This window comes from Haematobia irritans, chromosome 1 (genome assembly GCF_050003625.1).
Source record: "Haematobia irritans isolate KBUSLIRL chromosome 1, ASM5000362v1, whole genome shotgun sequence".
Lineage (NCBI taxonomy): Eukaryota > Metazoa > Arthropoda > Insecta > Diptera > Muscidae > Haematobia > Haematobia irritans.
Window position 1 is genome coordinate 95,455,800 of NC_134397.1, and position 23,797 is coordinate 95,479,596.

The following is a 23,797-nucleotide window of genomic DNA, read 5'->3' on the forward strand; positions in this document are numbered from 1 at the left end:
ATGTTTTCAAAGGGTTGCAGCTACAACTCTAGTGTACGTGCATGTGTGCTGCAGGTTCACTTGGGATGGTTTGTTAGGTGATAAGAAAGCCAGAAGAATGATAACAGTTCTAGATTAGTTTAAGATTTTCATTATTCTAGATGTAAGTTCAAATTAGTATTCATTTGGAACTCAACCAGTAGATAAGGTTTTTTGATTTGAGATTTCAAATGGAGCTCACTGCAATTATTATTAATGACAATTAATTGTACAATAGCTATTGGAAGAAAGGCGCGATGGACTAGATTGACTCAGGAAATGAGACGATCAGTACATACATCATATTTTCAGCTGGCTGAAAGTTATTGAACCTCACTCACTCTATTGAATATCTACATTTTGCCCATTTTTATCAAATCCAAAAAAAAAAACAACTACACTCTACCTTCGGTATAGTGATCTTCATTTTAATGAATATATTAAAAAAAGATAATTTTTTGTTTCCAGTTTCCATTTTTTAGCGAAATTCTACACAGTGGAGCTTTTTATGTATTTAATCAATTTTTATATTTATGATGCAATGCTCAAATGTCTTATGGTTTGAGAAATTTCAGCAACGATAAATTTAATAAATATGGAAATCTATAATTTGTATTCAGTATTTTTGTTATTTGATATCATATTTGAAAAAAATATTAAATTGTGGGCCAAACTTTTAATAAAATGTGTGGAAAATATGTAATTTCTGATTAATAAAATTTCTCTTCAATGCAGCAATTTTCGGGTTCCTTGTTGATTGATTATGCGAAAGTTCAACCGTGTATGTGTGAAAATGTTCAATTGAATTTTTTTCTTCCATTTATACTTATGTGAATTGGCTCAAAATCCAATTCATTTCATTGTAGTAATATTTTATTTTGTTGCTAGTATTTACTTTTATTCAAAAATTGATTGATTGATGGAGCTCCGATTATATATATATATATATATATATATATATATATATATATATATATATATATATATATATATATATATATATATATATATATATATATATATATATATATATATATATATATATATATATATATATATATATATATATATATATATATATATATATATATATATATATATATATTTTTTTTTTTTTTTTTTTTTTTCAACTTTTTTTTTTTTCAACTTAACCCTCTAATGCCCCAATTTTTTGCCAGCTGATTAAATTGCCAATGTTAAAGACACAAAAAAAAAGAGAACTAAGCAAGACAAATGTATACTGTAAAATGCAGCATATGCTGCAAAGCCTCTTGAATAGTTTCAGATAAGTTTTATTTTTATTTTGCCCATTTTTGTTGTCTTAAGGTGTGTTTTACTAAAAGCTTCCTGATTAAATGTAGGCCGGCTAAAGGCAGCCTTGGGCATTAGAGGGTTAATAGATATTTTACCCCAATCGTTTGGAATTACCATATTTTCTATACCTCCATTGTAAGCAATATTATTGGAGAACCACATAAATTGTCATTGTTTCCTGGCATTAACCATATATTTGGAGAAGTAAAGTGTAATCTTCTCCGTGTAAAAATCTAAGACTAAATATTTTTAAGCATATATATGCTTTGTGTAATTACAAAGTAAAATAAAATTTTGTATATCCATAAAATTTACATAGTTGGGATTACAGTCCTTTGATGGCGTGCTTATACGCTGCATTTCTTCCTCAGTTTCATATTGTATAGCTATCGTCTTTTAACTAAATACATAAACTTAATGATATAATATGGGATTTATCTTAAATATATTTGGCTAACAAGATGAAAGAATAAAAAATCGTCTATTCGAAATTAAAACAATCAATCAAGATAAAAATATGAAATAAGAAATGTCATATGTGTGATAATCATTGTCCATTATCACCGTTTTGTTAGCATACGTTCGAATGAAGCATTTACAAAATTAATTTGGAAAATTTCTTAAAGTTATTAATTCAATTATTGAACAAATTACTTTGGCAGAACTATTCTCAAGAGAGTTAAGCAAATTTTATGCATGTCTTTGCAAAGTGCACAAATTAAAGTATTCTCTCAAAAGTTAATTTTAAATCTTCGATTATTTCCAAAATATAGGAATTATTCGTGAAAATCGTTATGTAAAGGAATTGCAAGTTTTAGATTCGAGTTGATTGAAGATATGCATGGGGGGTCATTACGATGTTGATTGCAGTTCGTTTTGTTGGTAAACCTTACCTAGGTGATGTTGGTGGTGGCGGCGGCGTGTACGGAGGTGGTCTCTCTTCTCTGTCAAGATTTCTCGGTTTCGTGGTCGTGTGCAGATCGAGGGCATAGTTGTTGAGCGGACTTTCAGGCGGTCCCATTTTCGGCGGAGGACCGTGAAAAATTGCATATGGATTGTTAAAGAAATGCTGGGAAGTAGTCATCATGGCTGTTTTGTTGATAAGAAGAATCTGTAACAAAATTAGATATGAATAAAATTTATTAGAAATCAATATGAAAGGCTTAAACAATTGTTTTGTTTTTCATGAAATAGATAAAATGGTATATATGCCATATTATAACCTTCAATCGATTATGAGAAGTATAAATAAAAAACAACCAAGGTATACCTTGTTAATAGCAATCCACCAACTTATGCAGATTTTTTTTATTGATATTTTACAATGTATCACAGATATACATCCACTACTATCAGTATTGGACTTTATAAAAGGCCTAAATTGATTCCAAAAAGAGTTTTTTTTTCTTTTGCAAGAGAATAATATCCTAGGTATTGGGATCAAAAGCTAGTATCTCTTTCCACTTAACGGATTTCCGGATCAATGTTACAACATCACTTTTAATTGATTTATAAAATACCATGCTAGGAAAATGTATCAGTTCGACGTGAAGATGAAAACATTTTAAGGATATAAAAACGGTGAACTTTTTGCACAGAAGCAAAGTGCACTCGGATATATGAGGTACACACACACACACAGTTGCCTTTCAAACTCAGATGCAGGACACACCGCAAGGCCTCATATACATACGCTCCCATTTATCCTAGTAGTGGGCTAGGCAACCAATGTGATACAAAAAACTAATTTGCATTTTTAGTATTAATGGAACTGCAACGCTTCCATTGCAACGGCAACACTTTTTTCTCCCTTTTGACAAAATGAAAAGTGAAAAATTTATTACTTTTTGATTTTAATCATTTTTCCACAAATGTATGAAAATGCAAAGAAAACTGCAACAATACCACAGCCACACAGGAATTCGTGGAGAGGTGTTTTGCATTGGTAACATTGCAACAAGCACCTCCATTGCTTGGCTGTTGGAATGACAGGGACCGTGGACACAGGTTTGCTTGCTTATGGGAAAAATTAGTTATTCACATCTAAAATTTCAGCATAGATCTTTTCAGTAACATGTACATATGGTCATCATAACCTATAGAATAGGTTTTAGGTAATAATAAAATTGTGTGAACTAAAATCTGTGGTTCTTGAATCTTGACAAAAACTAATTCGAATTTAAGGAAATATTCATTAGAATTCTGCAATAATAAAGTTCTACTACAATTTAGTTAATCAATTTAATGGCAAACGTTTTTCATATCAAAATTCCTATATGGCAAATGGTATACAAACAAATGCAAAAGTATATCTAATTTTATATTATTATTATATTGTTTTTTTTTTTTGTTTTTTAATATATCGATGTCCTCATCCCAGAGTACGCTAGTCGACTTAACATTTTGATGGAGTTCTTTGTGTTTTTATTCGGATTGATGTGAATTACATCCCGTCAAGAGTTCGAATTTATTGGACACTTCTATCAAAAGTTATGGTTAATATTGCACGTATGTTAGCCTGTGACTAAAGTTTTAAAAATTTCCAATCCAAAAAGGGCAAAAAGCTTTATTCGCTCTAAAGTTGTCTAAGTCATTTTTAGCCATGTTCTATTATCACAATTAACATGATTTGAAGACCGAAAAAAGTGAATTTATATCTTATAACGGAGTTTGAGAAATTACAAAAAAAAACTTTGAAGTTGTTTCCTGTGGAACAGGGTATTATAAGTTAGTGCATATGTTTGTAACACCCAGAAGGAGACGAGATAAACACATGGTGTCTTTGGCAATAATGCTCAGGGTGGGTCCCTGAGTCGATATAACCATGTCCGTCTGTCCGTCTGTCTGTGCACAAATTTTTGTGATCAAAGTCTAGGTCGCAATTTAAGTCCAATCGCCTTCAAATTTGGCATATGTTCCTACTTCCTACGTCTGTCTGTGCACAAATTTTTGTGATCAAAGTCTAGGTCGCAATTTAATTCCAATCGCCTTCAAATTTGGCATATGTTCCTAATTTGGGTCAGAATAGAACCCTATTGATTTTGGAAGAAATCGGTTCAGATTTAGATATAGCTCCCACACACAAAAAGAATTCACGAAAATTTTTCCAATTAAAATTTTAATTGAGTTTTAAAAAATATTCAATTAAAAATTTAATTTATTCAACAAATTTTTTAATTGAAACAAAAATCAATCACAAAAATAATCAATTAATTTTTTAATTGGATCAATTAACTTTTAAATTGACCTTCAATTAATTTTTTAATTGATACTATCATTTCTGTGATTGAAGACATTTCAATTAAAAATTAATTGGATCAATTAATTTCGTGATTGAATCAGAAAAAAATTTTTTGTGTGCATATAAAGGGTGATTCTTTTGAGGTTAGGATTTTCATGCATTAGTATTTGACAGATCACGTGGGATTTCAGACATGGTGTCAAAGAGAAAGATGCTCAGTATGCTTTGACATTTCATCATGAATAGACGAACGATCTGCCACAACGTCGAATTTTCTGTGAATGGGCCCTAGAAAAGTTGGCAGAAAATCCGCTTTTTTATCGACAAATTTTGTTCAGCGATGAGGCTCATTTCTGGTTGAATGGCTACGTAAATAAGCAAAATTGCCGCATTTGGAGTGAAGAGCAACCAGAAGCCGTTCAAGAACTGCCCATGCATCCCGAAAAATGCACTGTTTGGTGTGGTTTGTACGCTGGTGGAATCATTGGACCGTATTTTTTCAAAGATGCTGTTGGACGCAACGTTACGGTGAATGGCGATCGCTATCGTTCGATGCTAACAAACTTTTTGTTGCCAAAAATGGAAGAACTGAACTTGGTTGACATGTGGTTTCAACAAGATGGCGCTACATGCCACACAGCTCGCGATTCTATGGCCATTTTGAGGGAAAACTTCGGAGAACAATTCATCTCAAGAAATGGACCGGTAAGTTGGCCACCAAGATCATGCGATTTGACGCCTTTAGACTATTTTTTGTGGGGCTACGTCAAGTCTAAAGTCTACAGAAATAAGCCAGCAACTATTCCAGCTTTGGAAGACAACATTTCCGAAGAAATTCGGGCTATTCCGGCCGAAATGCTCGAAAAAGTTGCCCAAAATTGGACTTTCCGAATGGACCACCTAAGACGCAGCCGCGGTCAACATTTAAATGAAATTATCTTCAAAAAGTAAATGTCATGGACCAATCTAACGTTTCAAATAAAGAACCGATGAGATTTTGCAAATTTTATGCGTTTTTTTTTTTAAAAAGTTATCAAGCTCTTAACAAATCACCCTTTATATCTTTCGCCCGATATGCACTAATATGGACCCAACAGCCAGAGTTTTATATAGATTTGCTTGAAATTTTGTACAAACACAACACTTAGTCGTACAGTCAAGTGTGCAAAATTTGATTGAAATCGGTTCAGATTTAGATATAGCTCCCATATATACCTTTCGCCCGATATGGACTTATATGGCCCAGAAGCCAGATTTTTGGCCGAATTTGGTTGAAATTTTGCACTAGGAGTACAATTAGTAGTATAGTCAAGTGTGAAAAATTTGATTGAAATCGGTTCAGATTTAGATATAGCTCCCATATATATCTTTCGCCCGATATGGACTAATATGTTCCTAAAAGCCAGAGTTTTGGCCCAATTTGAAATTTCGCACAGGGTGTAGATTTAGCATTGTAGTTATGCGTGTTAAATTTGATTGAAATCGATTCAGATATAGATATAGCTCCCATATTAGTGTTGTAAATTTTGATTACTTTTGACTACTCGTTACTACTCGTTACTTTTCAATTGAGTACTCGTTACTACTCGTTACTTTTGTAAAAAAATTAAAAAAGACATTGTGGGCACTTTTTAATAAAGGGTGATTCTTTTGAGGTTAGGATTTTCATGCATTAGTATTTGACAGATCACGTGGGATTTCAGACATGGTGTCAAAGAGAAAGATGCTCAGTATGCTTTGACATTTCATCATGAATAGACGAACGATCTGCCACAACGTCGAATTTTCAGTGAATGGGCCCTAGAAAAGTTGGCAGAAAATCCGCTTATTTATCGACAAATTTTGTTCAGCGATGAGGCTCATTTCTGGTTGAATGGCTACGTAAATAAGCAAAATTGCCGCATTTGGAGTGAAGAGCAACCAGAAGCCGTTCAAGAACTGCCCATGCATCCCGAAAAATGCACTGTTTGGTGTGGTTTGTACGCTGGTGGAATCATTGGACCGTATTTTTTCAAAGATGCTGTTGGACGCAACGTTACGGTGAATGGCGATCGCTATCGTTCGATGCTAACAAACTTTTTGTTGCCAAAAATGGAAGAACTGAACTTGGTTGACATGTGGTTTCAACAAGATGGCGCTACATGCCACACAGCTCGCGATTCTATGGCCATTTTGAGGGAAAACTTCGGAGAACAATTCATCTCAAGAAATGGACCGGTAAGTTGGCCACCAAGATCATGCGATTTGACGCCTTTAGACTATTTTTTGTGGGGCTACGTCAAGTCTAAAGTCTACAGAAATAAGCCAGCAACTATTCCAGCTTTGGAAGACAACATTTCCGAAGAAATTCGGGCTATTCCGGCCGAAATGCTCGAAAAAGTTGCCCAAAATTGGACTTTCCGAATGGACCACCTAAGACGCAGCCGCGGTCAACATTTAAATGAAATTATCTTCAAAAAGTAAATGTCATGGACCAATCTAACGTTTCAAATAAAGAACCGATGAGATTTTGCAAATTTTAGGCGTTTTTTTTTAAAAAAAAAGTTATCAAGCTCTTAACAAATCACCCTTTAATATCTTCCTCTTTTTTAAATTTAAAAACAGTATAGAAAAGCAAATTACATTATCCAGTTTTATTCTAGTGTTATAAAATGTGGTGTTGTAGATACCCTGCCAGCATTTCAAAGTTCCATTTCAACCTCATCGTTACCACAGACTCGTAAATGTCACTTCAACCATCATGAAAAGGTACATCAAAAAGTACATGCAAGTAATTTGCCATCCCTACTGTTAAAAAAGCCATTTTTTTGTGAAACGCCAAGCGCAACCAGCTTGTTATATTTTAATTAAATGAAAACGAAAATAAAGTTCTGAAAACATAGATTATACGCTTAAAATTGTGAAAGGTATATTGGTGAACAATTTGGTGATTTTCCAAATGGAATAAAGTGATTGTTTTTCAGATATTTTACAGACACGCTGCCTCCATGGAATAAAAACACTGGTTGATAGACGCAGCAACATGTAACTCGCTACTTGTAACTCAACATCATCATTAATGCCAAAAATTATGTTAAATGTAATGTGATAGTGGTATAAATGTTATATTTTTAAGAATTTGTAAATGTTTAATCAAATTAATAAATATCTAAACAAATGTGTTTTACTCGACCACAATGATTCTTTTACAACTATCTTAAAATGCACTTTTTCTGGTTGTTTGGAGGGTCCCTTATTGGCGTCGTTCTAAATTGATCTATAAAGGCACCTAATAATTGCACTCATGCGAAACATTTTTGTAGTAACTTGGCGTGGTACAACTTCTCAATAGTGACGGCGCTTTTCCGACGAGTTTTTGATGTCGTATATGATTGTTTTCGACGTAGTGGGGATTCTCAAAAGAGTCCCCAAATTCAAAAAATGTTGGCAGGGTATATGGGTCTCGTTAGAAAAAGATTTTCACCAATCATTCAAATATTTAGAGCCAATTTCGTATTCACTATTTGGAATTTTTTCGTCAGGGTTCTCTGAAAACAATTGGATTGAACCAGCTGAAGTCAACGACATTATTATTCATACTATTCGCATGAGACGTGATCCATGTGATTCTTTAAATTAAAGCTCCCACATACACCCAATGCAATTTTTTTTCAAATGCAAACGTTTTTAAGAAATCAGATAAATGTTTCACTTTCTTCAAATATGAAGCCATATATCCTTTTCGTGTCATTTTAACTGATAAAACGATTTTCGAAAACTTCAATTAATACTTTCCAACCAACTTACTTACCGTTAGAAGAAAAAAACTGGCATTGAAGATATTGAGTACTCATTTTCTCGTAACGAGTACTCAAAAAATTAGTCAGTAACGAGTACTTGTAATCAAATACTCGTTACTTTCCCAACACTATCCCATATATATCTTTCGCCCGATATGCCCTTATATGGACCCAGAAGCCAGAGTTTTATACCGATTAGCTTGAAATTGTGCACTAAGAGTACAATTAGTAATATAGTCATGTGTGCCAAATTTGATTGAAATCGGTTCAGATTTAGATATAGCTCCCATATATATGTTTTTCTGATTTCCACAAAAATGGTCAAAATACCAACATTTGCCTTGTTAAATCGCCACTGCTTAGTCGAAAAGATGTAAAAATGACTCTAATTTTCCTAAACTTCTAATACATATATATCAAGCGATAAATCATAAATAAACGTTTGCGAAGTTTCCTTAAAATTGCTGCAGATTTAAATGTTTCCCATATTTATTTACTAAAATTGTGTTCCACCATAGTGCATTAGCCAACTTAAATTTTGAATCTATAGATTTTGTAAAAGTCTATCAAATTCTGTCCAAATCGAGTGATATTTAAATGTATTTATTTGGGACAAACCTTTATATATAGCCCCCCAACACATTTGACGGATGTGATATGGTATCGAAAATTTAGATCTACAATGTGGTGTAGGGTATAATATAGTCGGACCCGCCCGATCAATATTCCCAAAGAAATTTAAAAAAATGCTATTGTTTCATGGATATCATTCCACTAAAGTACTTACTGGATACATTTTCCTCAGATTCTATGTTTAGCTCAATGACAGGGAACTTTATCTGAACGGCATTTCACGTCACTACGAAGCCTCTTAGAGAAGATTTGAAACGCTCAGAAATATTACCAGCATTACTGAGAGCGGATAATCCAACGCAGAAAAATATTTGGTCGAAAATGAGCCATGGGCCATGGCATGAATTTGTTTTTGGATCCCAATGCGAAACACTCACGTTTGCTTTTGAAAGGTGAAAATTAACGTGTTGTTGAGAGACTGATTGAGTGCGAACTTATTTACGAGAATGAGCTTCTTAGTGAGGGTGAATGGCTTGGCGATAGTGAATTTTATCATACGATTGAGATGGGTCGTGTGTTACAACTTGTTGAAACTTTTCGATATGAAAAATAAAAAGAATTTTTTTTTATTCGGTTACTTTGAATTAGCTATGAAACGGAAGGGAATGCGCGGTTTTGATAGTATTAACATTTTGCCATTTTCCTTTGAGGCTCAAAATTAATGGTGGGCCATGTGGAAAGTACTGGGTTTTGTGATTGGTCATGTTATGGATGGATATTGCAAATGTTATTGGTTGAGCTTGATTTCATTACAAAACCAAACAATAATATTTCAAAATTGTTTTTTTTTTTTTTTTTTACAAACAAATTCTCACCGAAGGATGTACATTGAAAATTGATTTTAGCTTATGAAATTTTACATCACACCTTGGTGGTGTGTGAACAGTGTGAATGGAAATGTGTGTTGACGAGCTTTTAATAAAACGTGAAACCATTCATGATGATTTCCATCATAAATACCCGCAAATAAAACTAAATTGTTGTCGGTTTAATTGGTGTTTTTCATTTTATGGTGGGGCGCCACCACCATCACCACAATCAACGACTTTTCGCGAACACCGATGTTGTTTGGTGGAACTGTGTCCCCTTTCCTTGTAGGCCTGCCATGGAATTGTGTTTGCAATATCCTTTGTACATTTCACCAAGGGCAGGATAAATGTGCGCTTCATCTTTTGATGTCCTCGCTTTTGGTTTGATCCCTCCCTCTCCCTCATCCCCACTTCACTGGCCTAGTAAGATGTCTTAGGCGAAGACAAGAACACGGAATGCATTTCTTGGATTTTTTCTTTGTCGTTGGAAAAAACTTTAACCAGAAGTAAATCCCCTTACATAAGGATGAAATCACGAAGGAGGCCACCAGACGGAATGAAAAACTGGTAAAAATTAATGACAAAACTAAAAGAATTATAAATGTAAAAAAGTTTTCACAAGGAATGTGCAACTAAGCCTTAAAGATGTTCTTCTTCTTATTGTTGTTTTTGTTGTCGAGTGTAAAAGGCCTTAAAATTGCATCGAATTAATTACAGACGTGAAAACGATTAAATTGTCACAGACCGTCATAATTACAAAAGTACTTTATGATTTTCGTCCTTATCTCCATCGCCATCACCATCATCATCATAATTAAAGGCCTAGTGGACATAGCAGGTGAGTGATGGAGGGATTGAGCTGGAGATTATTTGTTATAAATTTATCAAGACTATCCGTCCATCTAATGATTTGGCTACTTGGGTTTGGGTCATGTCCCAACATCCATATACAGTAAATGAAAAAATTGCAACTATTGGATGGATTTGTAGTTAAATCTTCTTCTGTGTCGGGTGATAATTAACAAAAATCGCATTCAAAGAAGTCTACTGCTATCCAAAGATATTTTGAGGGATATTGGATTTAGAAAATTGAAATTAGGATACAAATTTAATTTATCAAAATTTCCATTTTGTTGTACCTATAATGTGGAATAGGGGAGTTGCAAAACAATGGTTTGTCTTACCGCCTTGCAGTCTAAAATGTTTTACCCCAAACAATTTGACAAACATAATTTTTCTTCTATTGTTTAAGATACTCTTGGAATTTAGCTAACATATGGTTATAAGCTGAAAGTTAAACAAACCACTTAAAACAATATAATTCAATGTATAACTATTTTAAATCATATTAATTTAATTTAAAATATGTAAGTGAAAATTCGGTTTATAATGTAGAATAATAATCAAAAATGAAATAAAAAATATAAAAATATACACTATTGGCATAAGCGTAGGAAGGCCTCTGAGGAGGGGGCTTAGACCCCCCAGAAAAATTTTAGCCCCCCCCAGAATTTGAAAACCTATTTACGATTTTACATTCTTATAAAAATTAAACAAGTATATACAACCGCACAAAGTTCCGCTAAAGACTTTCATGCACAATCGAATTACTTGGGTTGTGGTATCAGTTGCCGATGGCAATGTTTGAAGTCTGATATTTATGAAATAGAGCTGTGATTGAACTTATGGTTTAGTTGAATAACTAACAGCCTGTTTCTGTATGTCGAACGAGTTCAATCGATCGACTGAAATGCATAGAAACAGCTGTTTTTGGTTATAAATTCAGCTGTTTGTTTCCATTTTAGTCGATCGACAGAGCTCATTCGACATACAGAAACAGGCTGTATAAAGCTCCTTTATTATATTGTTTAGTCTGGTTTAGTCATCTTAATTAAAAAATAGTAATTGTTATTAAAACTATTCTTTCATAAATTAATATCTTAATAATGCTGCAAAAAAGCGTCGCCAAAAAAGAAGAGAAAATCTTCTTTTTGGGTCCGGAAGTGGTGCAAAATTGGCGGAGAAGCGATGAATGTAATAGGAACTCGTCATAGAACGAATGTCCACCGTTTCAACAGCCGCTGTATTAAATTTGCATCACTTCTTACGGTGTGATCCGAATTCAGAGTTTTGAATGTGAATTAAAAAATTGTGTGATATTTTCCCAAATAAATAATTTTTATTTATTCGGTTTTTATTTGATTTTTGGTCGACCTTTTGTTAGAATTATATAAAAATTTATAAAGACCTCGAGCTTCAAGAAACATTAGTTTATAATAATTTTTATATTGTTTATGATTTTTAATGCATTCTAACGCTTGTTTGAATATTTTCAAAAATTATCGATTTTTCTATAATGGATTTAGCATTTTTGTGGCAAAATTTGAATAATTTCTACCATTTTATTTATACTTAATCTTTTTTAAACTATTTGAAAAAAGAAAAAATTACGCATTAAAATATAAAAAAATTAAGTAAAAAACTTCCTGTGTAGTTAATATAATTAACTTCTTTGTGAGGACTATTTTGGAAGTGCTTTTAAAGTTGTGCCTTTAAAACAAATCCCATTTTTTTTGCTGGGAAAAGTGTGGGACTACTTTTAGTTGCTTTATTATATATTATTTTGATGTCTATTTTTTATTCTTTTTTATGAAATAAAACAATAATTGAACCTATAAGTTCAGTCTATAAATTTTTAGCTAGGGGGGCTATAGCCCCCCCTAGGAAAATTGTCTAGCTACGCTAATGACTATTGGTTATTGTAGGAAGTAAATAATTTAATCGTTTCACTTGTAGGTGCAAAATTTCATTTAATTTAAGGAATATTTAACTTTTAAATGTTTTCAGCTCTTGAAGTTAACTCACTATTTCTTTATTTGGTTTCAATAATGTCTAGTATTGAAAATGCCTTTTCAACAGATGCACTCGAAATTAATGCTAATGTACACTTGCTTGAAGATTTTTATCTTTAAAGCAATAATTTAAGTCAACATCAAACGAGAAAAACTATGTGTGAAGCCACTAAAGAGGTCAAGGTCATACTTGTTCCAGTAAGAAACGCATCATTTTTATCGAGAAAAAAAAAATATTTGTTCACAAAGAAATTTAGATTGCTTATGACAAATATTTTCTAAGAACGAGATAAAAATTTGTACAATATTAAGGAACAAAATTCTTTATACCTAAGAAATTTTATTTAAAAGAATGTAATCTTTGTTATAATTTGGGAGACTTATCTTAAAAATTTTCAATTTTTGTTTATAAAAAGCTTTGAACTAAGATTTAGCGATGGGTTGCTTCTAAGCGTAAGTCAAAACCTTGGGATTTAAGTAAATAGCTTTTAACTGTACCAGAGACTATTATATGAGCACACAAGTGCAATAAAGCCAATTTAATTTTATTTTAGTTCATGGAAATTATTTAGTTTTTCGCCGAATATAATAAAGTGAACCTACCATGACGGAAAATGTAAAATTATATTAGAAAATTTTAACTAAAATATTTTAGTAATTGCAGCATGATTCTCATAATTTTTGTCAAATTGAAGAAAATTTTTTAAAAATAATAATTTTTTCTATTGTTATAAAATTTCATATTTTGGAAGAAATTGTTAAAATGTCTTTGGCGCTATATGAAGATCTAGGCAGATACAATTTAGGTAAAATTTACTCATTTTAGAATCTTATGAACTTAATTTAAGCAAACTTCATCCATTTTAGGAAAATATGAACTACTTTCATATTTAGTAAAATTGTGTATTGATGTAAAAAGGGTTTTCTCATTTTTAGTTCACGTCATTAAAGTAGACAAAAATTGTTCAACTAAGACAAATTTTCTCACATTTGGAAAATGTTCATGAACTGCAATAAAGTTAAATCGGCTGTAAACAATTCGTTGTACCTTTTTTAAATGAACTAAGAAAGAAAAACAAACTTTATACACAAATGGAACATCAGATTTACCGAATCGCATTTTTTACAAAATAATTAAAATTGTAAATTGTAAAAATGCACCCATCATGAACTTCGAAGGGCGCTAAAGATATTTTTGCATTTTCTAACCCCAATTTTTCCTCCAAAATACAAAGTTATCTTTAGGAAGTGACAAAAGTAATTATTTCTAATAAATAAGGTCCTGTAAATTTTCTTGAGATTGTCGAAAAATATTTCCTTATTTTTCTCATATCGACGTTTGTTCAAAATTTCTAAAATTACATTTTAATTAAATGCGCGTAAGACCCAATGTAGACTCAAACTGTATATACTGATCGACTCAGAGCCATCGCGCTGTAGTTCATTCTTACTATTTTTAAGTTTGTTCTGTTTAAGTTAGCATTGGATTTACATGCAAATGTATATCTAAGTTTAGTTCATAATTTTTTTTTTAGACTGACATGGACTAAAGCTAATTTCGTTAGGCTGGGGAATTTTTCTTAAAATTTTTATAAATAAACTAAAACAAAATTAATTATTGGTAATAAACATAAGTTGTTTTTAGCCACGGTTTAAAAATCGACTTTTTCTTAACGTAATAAATAAAAATAAATCCGTAAATTAACTGAGATATTGAATCTACGGATTAAATATAAAACTCTTGGCATATATAGGTTAGGACTTATATTGAGTATTTTGCATTTATAATATATATTTTTTTTCAATTACGAAAGCGTTATTTTACTTTGAAGTATCTGCTATAATTTGGATTGATATACTTCCATTTATTTATACCTAATTAGTATAGATCTGTACCCTATTTTAAATTAGGGTCTAGACTTAAGGCAAAACGGACTCCTAAAAAAGGTCTTTATTTTAAGGATGTCGCATCTTTGGCTCGGAATCTTTACCAAAACGCTTAAGAGAAGAGAATTGGTTTTGTGTGTATATCCGCATTGTATGTGTTGATGCAATTTATGGCGTTTTCTTTTCTCTTAAAGTATATTTGTTCTCCTTCATAAAAACTAAATAACTGTTTATCTATCCACACTGAAAAAAAGTTTGTCTTGTTGCAAAGATTTTGCCTTTACCCTGATAATTTTGGTATTGATTCGGAGTCAAAGAAGCGAAAAATTAAAAGTATGGACACATTGAAGACACCATTCTCTTTAAAATTTGAGTTTCGTGTTTTTGATACTGGGAAACAATTTTTATACCCACACAGAAAAAAAAGTGTCTCGTAAATTTAAGAAGATTTTTACAATAATTTATTACAAGAATTTTCCAGAATTTTAGTTCATTTTTCGTATCTTTAACGAAAATTAACTACTCGAAAGGAAATTTTACAAATTTTAAGTAGCAATCGTTTAGTTCATAGCCTACAAAATACGATGGAAATTTCCTTAAAAATTTTCTTAACTGGTAGTTAAAAATTCTTTCGTCATACTATAAAACTACTTATGAAATGTAAAAGACTTTCTAAATAATAAGTGTAATTTACTATAAAGAGTTTTTGTATGAGAAAATATTTTTTTACGAAAATTTAACTTGAAAGCGAATAGCAATTTCTTACTGGCAATTCCTATAGTTAATAATAGTTGGTACAACATTTCTCAATGAAATATTTTTAGTTCACATGTAATTAAATTTATAGACATTTTCGTCAAAAATGGGTAGATATCATTTCATGAAGTTTTTGCTAATTTTAAGTTAAACGTTTCATCGTTCTTATACTGATATGCATTTAAGAGTATTGTTTTTAGAGTAAATTGTGGACAGATGCGATGAACTAATGCATAGTACAGAGATCTTTCTCGTCAAAGTGGAATATGTTTAATGTAAAGATGATGTTACTTGAAATTTTTTTGAGAGTGAGAGCATGCAATGCAATAATGAGAAATGGTAGCGAGTGATGGAGATGTTGTGTATATCTGAGCGTGGGGTTGTTTTTATTTTTGTTCTTTCAGTGGTTTGTGTGTGTGTGTGTTTATTATTCGCGAATGGATTATTTGTCTGGATTGTTGTTTTCAATGGAGGCACATGTGTTTTTGTTGTTGTAGAAATGTTTTGGTTTTGCTTGGTTTTGTTTGGCATGCTTCAGTTGTATAGTTGGCGTTGGCGTGGGCTGTTGCACCTTTTTAGCAAGTATGTAACAAGGGAATATAAAGGTATGGAATATTTTATTTTTTTGAGACATATATTGGTGTTTGTTTACTAAAACTTTTAAATTAAAGTTATTAATATTTTAGCGATGAGATGTACGATGGGGAAGTGATGATCGGTAGCTTTGAAAAAAGTTATTAAGAATGTTCAATATTTAGGAAAACATGCTGAAATGGAAAGTATATTGAATTTGTTTTATCTAATTAAATTTTTATTATTCAATGTAAAAAATAAATATTCAATTTCAGAGTAACTCCAGATGAATTTGGAAAATTGTTTGATACACCTCAGCGTATAGTTTAATCATAAATAGGTAAGCGTTCTTTTTTCAATGTGATTTTCTTTTAAAAAATAATATTCTTTATGTATATTATTATTTGCTAATTATTATTATTATTTTTTTTAACCTCATGAAACTCATGTTTTTCTTTGTTGTAAAAAAATATTTAATTTAAGAGCAACCCCAGATGGATTCGGGCAAATTTTTATATTTCTCCTCAGCGTATAATTTAATAGAGAAGTGGTAAGTTTTCTTTTAAAAATTGGCTTTCTTTTCACTAGAATATTTAAATTTTTATGACCTTTTTATTATCAAAATTACAGGTTTTTAATACCTTATTTTAGTATTACTTTAATCAAATATTTTTGGAAATCAATTTAATATTTTTAATGTAAAAAACAAATATTTAATTTCAGAATAACAATTTGGAAACATTTTTATGAATTGGTAAGCTTTCTTTAACATTCTTTTAACCAGATTATTTAGTTTTTTTATGCATATTATTTTTAATTAGATTTTTTGGAAACCAATTTAATGTTTTCTATTTAATGTAAAAAATAAATATTTAATTTCAGAGTAACCTCAAATGAATTTCGATAACTTTTTAACCTCAGCGTACAATGTAATAGAGAATTGGTAAGTTTTATATTAAAACTTTGGCTTTCTTTTAACAAGAATATTTAATGTTTTATGTCCTTCACATCGATAACAACACAATTTTATGAGTTAATATATTACTTAATTCATTATTTCTCTAATTGTTTCAGGTACAAATTTTATGAGGTACGTTTATCTAAGAAAAGTTGAATTCCTTACACCATTTAATAAAATGCCCCCAAATTTGGTAAGTTACAAGCTAATTTAAAGAGATTAAAAATTATAGTTTATTACATGTTAATTTTTAACAATTTTCATTACTCCTTCCATTTTTTTTCAGCAAGATATGTGAATATACTAACGATGAATAAAAAACTAAGGAAAAGTCAAAATGTCCAAATAGCGAGTTAAAATAAACTACTTTCTTGTTCCACGTGGTCATAATTTTTATTCACAAAAACATTGTATTAAGAACTCTCATCATAAGTTTTTATAATAAAGTACTTTTGCTTAAAGAAAGTTGAATTTTAATGTATGAAAATTTTCATAATAGTAAAACGGGTTGTTGTTCCTTTAATTATTTAATTTCTTTGTACTGTGGAATGATTGATTTAAAAATAGTTTAGTCGTCGACATTTTAAGGAGACTGTTAACCACTTTTTATTATCGGTTTTCCCAAAAAATAAGCAGGTAAACCAAAATAATACTGACTTTTTAACTTGGTAGGGGTATATAAATCTTATGGTGTTGTAAAAATGAACTAAAATACAATGTTATAGATTAACTAAAATTTAAGAGAATTATAAACTAGACAAGTTGAAAAAAATCTTAAGGGCTAAATCATGGTCAATATTACTACAGTTTAGTTCATTTTGCAATGGAAAAGGGTTCACTGTTTTTTCAGTGCACCACCATAGAATGGTGACGGGGTATAATAAGTTTGTCATTCCGTTTGTAACGCATCGAAATATCGATTTCCGACTATATAAAGTATATATATTCTTGATCAGGGAGAAATTCTAAGACGATATAAGCATGTCCGTCTGTCCGTCTGTCTGTCTGTCTGGCTGTCTGTTGTAATCACGCTACAGCATTCAATAATGGAGCTATCGTCCTGAAATTTGGCACAGAATCGTCTTTTGTCTGCGCGCAGGTCAAGTTCGAAGATGGGCTATATCGGGCCATGTTTTGGTATAGCCCCCATATAAACCGACCTCCCGATTTGGGGTCTTTCGCTTATAGAAACCGTAGTTTTCATCCAATTTGCGCGAAATTGAAAATCTAGAGATATTTTGGGACCTTGAAGAGGTGTGCCAAAAATGGTGAGTGTCGGTCCATGTTTTGGTATAGCCCCCATATAAACCGACCTCCCGATTTGGGGTCTTTCGCTTATAGAAACCGTAGTTTTCATCCAATTTGCGCGAAAGTGAAAATCTAGAGGTATTTTGGGACCTTGAAGAGGTGTGCCAAAAATGGTGAGTGTCGGTACATGGTTTGGTATAGCCCCCATATAAACCGACCTCCCGATTTGGGGTCTTTCGCTTATAGAAACCGTAGTTTTCATCCAATTTGCGCGAAATTGAAAATCTAGAGGTATTTTATGACCATAAAGAGGTGTGCCAAAAATGGTGAGTGTCGGTCCATGTTTTGGTATAGCCCCCATATAGACCGATCTCCCGATTTTACTTCTTGGGCTTATAGAAACCGCAGTTTTTATTCAATTTACCTGAAATTGGAAATCTAGAGGTATTGTAGGACCACAAATACGTGTGCCAAAAATTGTGAGTATCCGTCCATATTTTGGTATAGCCCCCATATAGAGCGATCTCCCGATTTGGGGTCTTGGGCTTATAGAAACCGTAGTTTTTATCCAATTTGTCTGAAATTGGAAATCTAGAGGTATTTTAGGAACATAAAGAGGTGTGCCGAGAATGGTGAGTATCGGTCCATATTTTGGTGTAGCCCCCAAATAGTATCAATTACTATTTTTTAAATTAAATTGACTAAACCAGACTAAACAAAATAATAAAGGAGCTTTAGTTATTCAACTAAATCAAAAGTTCAACCACAGATTTATTTTATAAATACCAGATTAAAAACATTGCCATCGGCAACTGCTACCACAACCAAAGTAATTCGATTGTGCATGAAAATCTTTAGCGGAACTTTCTGCTGTGTATATACTTGTTTAATTTTTAGAAAAATGTAAAATCGTAAATAGGTTTTCAAATTCTGGGGGGGCTAAAATTTTTCTGGGGGGTCTAAGCCCCCTCCCCAGAGGCCTTCCTACGCTTATGGTCCCCATATAAAACGACCTCCCGATTTGGGGTCTTGGGTTTATAGAAACCGTAGTTTTTATCCAATTTGTCTGAAATTGGAAATCTAGAGGTATTTTGGGACCATAAAGAGGTGTGCCGAAAATGGTGAGTATCGGTCCATATTTTTGTATAGCCCCCATATAGACCGATTTCCCGATTTTACTTCTTGGGCTTCTAGAATCCGAAGTTTGTATCCTATTTGCCTGAAATTGGAAATCTATAGGTATTTTCGGGTCATAAAGAGGTGTGCCGAAAGCGGTGAGTATCGGTCCATATTTTAGTATAGCCCCCATCAGAACGATCTCCCGATTAAACTCCTTGGGTTTCTAGAAACCGTAGTTTTTATCTGATTTGCCAGAAATTGTAAATACTGATCATGAAAATTGTTTGAAACTCAATGTAAAATTTCCAGATTTTACTTCTACAGATTTAAGATTTCAAATCAAGACGTTATTTTATATTTTTCTTGCACACTTACAAGAGATGTTAATGATTCCTCTAAAACTCAAGCAAAAATGGTTCTTATAAATCCAGAATCTGATATAGTCCTCATAGGTGAAATCTTTAAATTTATCTTCGGGAAGTGTCCTCAAGTCCTCTAGCCCTCCTGAAATTTCAAAGGAAACCCTAATATCTGGTTCATGGTGGTGGGTATTTAAGATTCGGCCCGGCCGAACTTACTGCTGTATATACTTGTTTTTTTTTGCTTTTTTCTTCATATGCTATCAAAGTCCTTTCAACACGTGTTAACGAAAACTTAAAGTGCCAAAGTCAGACGCTATATTTTAAGTAAAAATCGTCTTTTAAATAAAGTGTATAAAATTTTATCAAAATTTTGTTTCTATAAAAAATTCGGTCAAAAATTTGTTTCTAAAGGAAATTCGGTCAAAATTTTTATTTCTAAAAAATAACATTTTATTTCTATATAAAATTTTTTCAAAATTTTATTTCTATATAAAATTTTGTCAAAATTTTATTTCTTAGATAATTTTGTCAAAATTTTATTTCTATAGAAACTTTTGTCAAAAATTAATTTCTATAGAAAATTTTGTGAGAAATTTATTTCTATAGAAATTGTTGTCAAAATTTTATTTCTATAGTCATTTTTGTCAAAATTTTATTTCTAGAGAAAGTTTTGTCAAAATTTTATTTCTATAGAAAATTTCGTCAAAATTTCTATTGAAGTACTACTTAGTTGGAGAGGAAAATTTTGTAAAATCTACAATAAAAATTCTACCGTTTTGGTAGAATTTTACCAACTATGACAACATTGCTGTGTATTCCATATGCCAGTTAGGAAAATTACTGCTCCGAATTTTTAATTTTAAGTTATCTGGAGAGAAGATATTTTCTTTTAAATGGCAGTTAACGCCTAGCGGAGCTACATGAAATTGGCCCTTAGTGATAGATATCGAAAATTGATACTGAAAATATGAAAAATTATTTATTCTTCTCTTACGTTATCATGGTCAAGATGTCTAGGATATTTCCAAAATTACTAATCATCCTAAACAGTATTTTAAAGTAGTCCTTTTGGTTAAATGCTAACTTCTTTCTTGCTTCATGCGTTAGACATCCATTGGTGCAGTAAAGGCGAAAATTGCTTCCAGCTCCTATAAATCACAGAGTATGTCAAATAATCAACTAAACCTTTAAGACTTTCAATTCAAAAGTCAAGATAGTGCAAGGACAAACCGACACTAGTAGCATACTTTCTCACACAGCTACACACACAAACATAGTCAAACCCACACACACCGTGAATATTTGGTCTGAGAAAATATTGTCCAACTTAACCACGGATCTATTGTTCGTATTCACGTTCACAGGACTATGATATTCGTGGCTCTTTTAAAGCTTATAATAGCGTGTTTCGAAAATGGGCCATATAAATTGGATTGGAAGTTATACCATAGTTGATAAAAGGATTCTACACAAAAAAAAAATACCATCAAAATATTTCCAATTAAAAAGTTAATGGAAATTGAGAATCATCAATTAAAAAAAATAACTGAGACATTTAACGTTTTAATCGAATTAAAAATTAAAGTCGCTTAGGAAAATTAATGAAAATTTTATCGTTTTCATCAAAAATAAGAATTAATGTAAATAAATATATATAATATAAACCCTTGTAAAATTAAAATTGAAAGTAAACTAACGATAAATTTAACTTATTTGTATTGCAAAAAATATTTGTTTGTAGTTAAATTTTATTATTTTTCTCGAAAAATTTCACAGCTCAATGAAATTTTCCTTTTTGTCAAACATTTTATGAACTAAACGTGGAAACTGATAAAAAAGCATGCCCAGTTCCAAAGATTTTGTCTTTGCACTAATGATTTTGGTATTGCTTTCGAGCCAAAGAAGCGGAAAATTGACGTAAGTACAAATTTAAGTTTTGCGTACTTCATTCTAGGCCAAAAAGTTTTGTTTATTCGATTTTTCAGCTTTTTTCCTTCATATCGATGTCTCCATTCCAAAGTACGCTAAGTCTTTTTTTTTTGAATTTCTCGAAAACCGTATAAGGTATAAATTCACTTTTTTCGGTCTTAAAATCATGTTTATTGTAGATTTTTTATACCCTTCACCATTTGTATGTAACGCCAAGAAATAGTGGTCATAGACCCATCTTTTAGTATACCGATCGGCTTAGAATTAAATTCTGAGTCGATTTAGCGATGTCCGTCTGTCTGTCTGTCTGTCTGTCCGTCCGTCTGTCTGTATATATAATTTTGTGCACAAAGTACAGCTCGCAATTTAAGTCCGATCGTCCTCAAATTTGGCATAGGGCCGTTTCTGGGGACAGAGACAATCGCTATTGGTTTTGGAAAAAATCGGTTCAGATTTAGATATAGCTGCCATATATATTTATTCCCGATGTGGTCGTAATTAGCGTGTTTATCAACCGATTTTCTTGAAATACCGTATATCCAAATATTTTATGAATCTCGAAAATCTTGCAAAATATCAGCCAAAACGGTTCAGATTTAGATATAGCTCCCATATATATCTTTCGTCCGATCTAGACTCATATGACCACAGAGGCCAAAGTTTACCAACGATCTTCGTGAAATTTTGCACAGAGGGTAGAATTGACATTCTACCAATGCTTGGTAAATTTGATTGAAATCTGTTCAAATTTAGATATAGCTCCCATATATATCTTTCGTCCGATTTGAACTTATATGGCCACAAAAGCCAGAGTTTTGCCGCGATTTGCTTCAAATTTTGCACAAGGGGTACGTTTAATAGTATCGTTAAGTGGGTCAAATTTTGTTAAAATCGATTCAGATTTAGATATAGCTCACATATATATCTTTCGCCCGATTTGGAGTTATATGGTCTCAAAAGCCAGAGTTTTGCCCTGACTTACTTCAAATTTTGCACAAGCGGTACTTTTAACGATACTATTGTATGTGCCAAATATGGTCAAAATCGATTCAGATTTAGATATAGCTCCCATATATATATTTCGCACGATTTGAACTTATATGGCCTCAAAATCCAGGGTTTTGCCGTGATTTGCTTCAAATTTCGCACAAGGAGTACGTTTAGTAGTATCGGTAATTGTGGCAAATTTGGTTGAAATCGGTTCAGACTTAGATATGGCTCCCATATATATCTCCTGTCCGATTTGCACTCATATGACCATGGGGGCCAAAGATATACTCCCATTTACGTGAAATTTCGCATAGATAGCAGAATTATTATTCTAACTATGCATGTCAAATTTAGTCAAAATTGGTTCAGATTGTATATAGCTCCCATATATACGTACACCAGAGTTGGGGAAATAGGGTAGACTGTTTCATATTTTAGAACCATTTTCAATGGGATTTTCCTCCAATTGACTGGATAGTTTCCTCAGAGAATACAAATATGGCAAAAATTCTCACACTTTACACAAAATTCTGTGATGATTTCCCCATATCTTAGCCATATCCTACACACTGCAATGCCAAAATTTCCACAGAACGGATGAGTTTTAAATAAGGCTCCAAGTCGCCCGACTAGACCAAATAATATATCACAACCCACACTTGAGCACATATCTTGGCGAGATCTAACCAATATCCTTGTAAAATCGCCACTGCTGAGTAGCAAAAATTGTAAATATTACTCTAATTGTCCTATATCTCGAATACATATGTATCGCCTGAAAAATCATAAATCTCTTTTGTACAATTGCATTAAAATTTCTCTCGCTTCATATTTCCCATATTTTTTACTAACATTGTGTTTTATCCAAGGCTTTAGCCGATTTAAATTTTAATTCTAGAGTTTTTGGAGAAGTACAAAAAATTGTTTCCATTAAAAGTATTTGTATCTGAAAATGCAAACTTTTATATAGCTCCCAGCAAATTTTAAGTAGTTGAGATGGTAACACAAATGTTTGTCTACATAGTGGTGAAGGGTATAATATAGTCGGCCCCGCCCGAATTTACACTTTACTTACTTGTTTAGTATGTACGAACTTGAAGCCTTTACAACGGCTTCTCTGTAAACGCAAATAAATCCTAATTTATGACAATGATTGCTTCCATTCAGTTTTAATTGCTTTTAAAGACAATTTTTATTTTACATGTTTCAGACTTCAGTACTTCAGTGTAGTCGTAACCCCGTATCAACGATCTAACCTTATGTCGGTGCATAGCATTTTGGACTATGACGTACAGGATATTCTACTTCACATTTCTATTAATTTTTCTA

General features: G+C 31.9%; 1 protein-coding gene and 1 long non-coding RNA gene across 8 annotated transcripts in view; one reads left to right on the forward strand and one right to left on the reverse strand.

The window, feature by feature from the left end:
- fru (sex determination protein fruitless) overlaps nt 1-23,797 on the reverse strand; it is a 1,011,467-nt gene that overhangs the window by 613,967 nt on the left and 373,703 nt on the right. For all 7 annotated transcript variants that reach the window (XM_075291195.1, XM_075291193.1, XM_075291192.1 and 4 more), the window contains exon 3: nt 2,226-2,443. In XM_075291195.1, the coding sequence (XP_075147310.1) occupies nt 2,226-2,419 (194 nt within the window). In that variant the 5' untranslated portion in view covers nt 2,420-2,443. The remainder of the gene's footprint in view (nt 1-2,225; nt 2,444-23,797) is intronic.
- LOC142240266 (uncharacterized) lies at nt 7,241-7,750 on the forward strand. The gene is made up of 2 exons (XR_012723214.1): nt 7,241-7,479; nt 7,537-7,750. It is a non-coding gene; the product is annotated as an uncharacterized LOC142240266 (long non-coding RNA).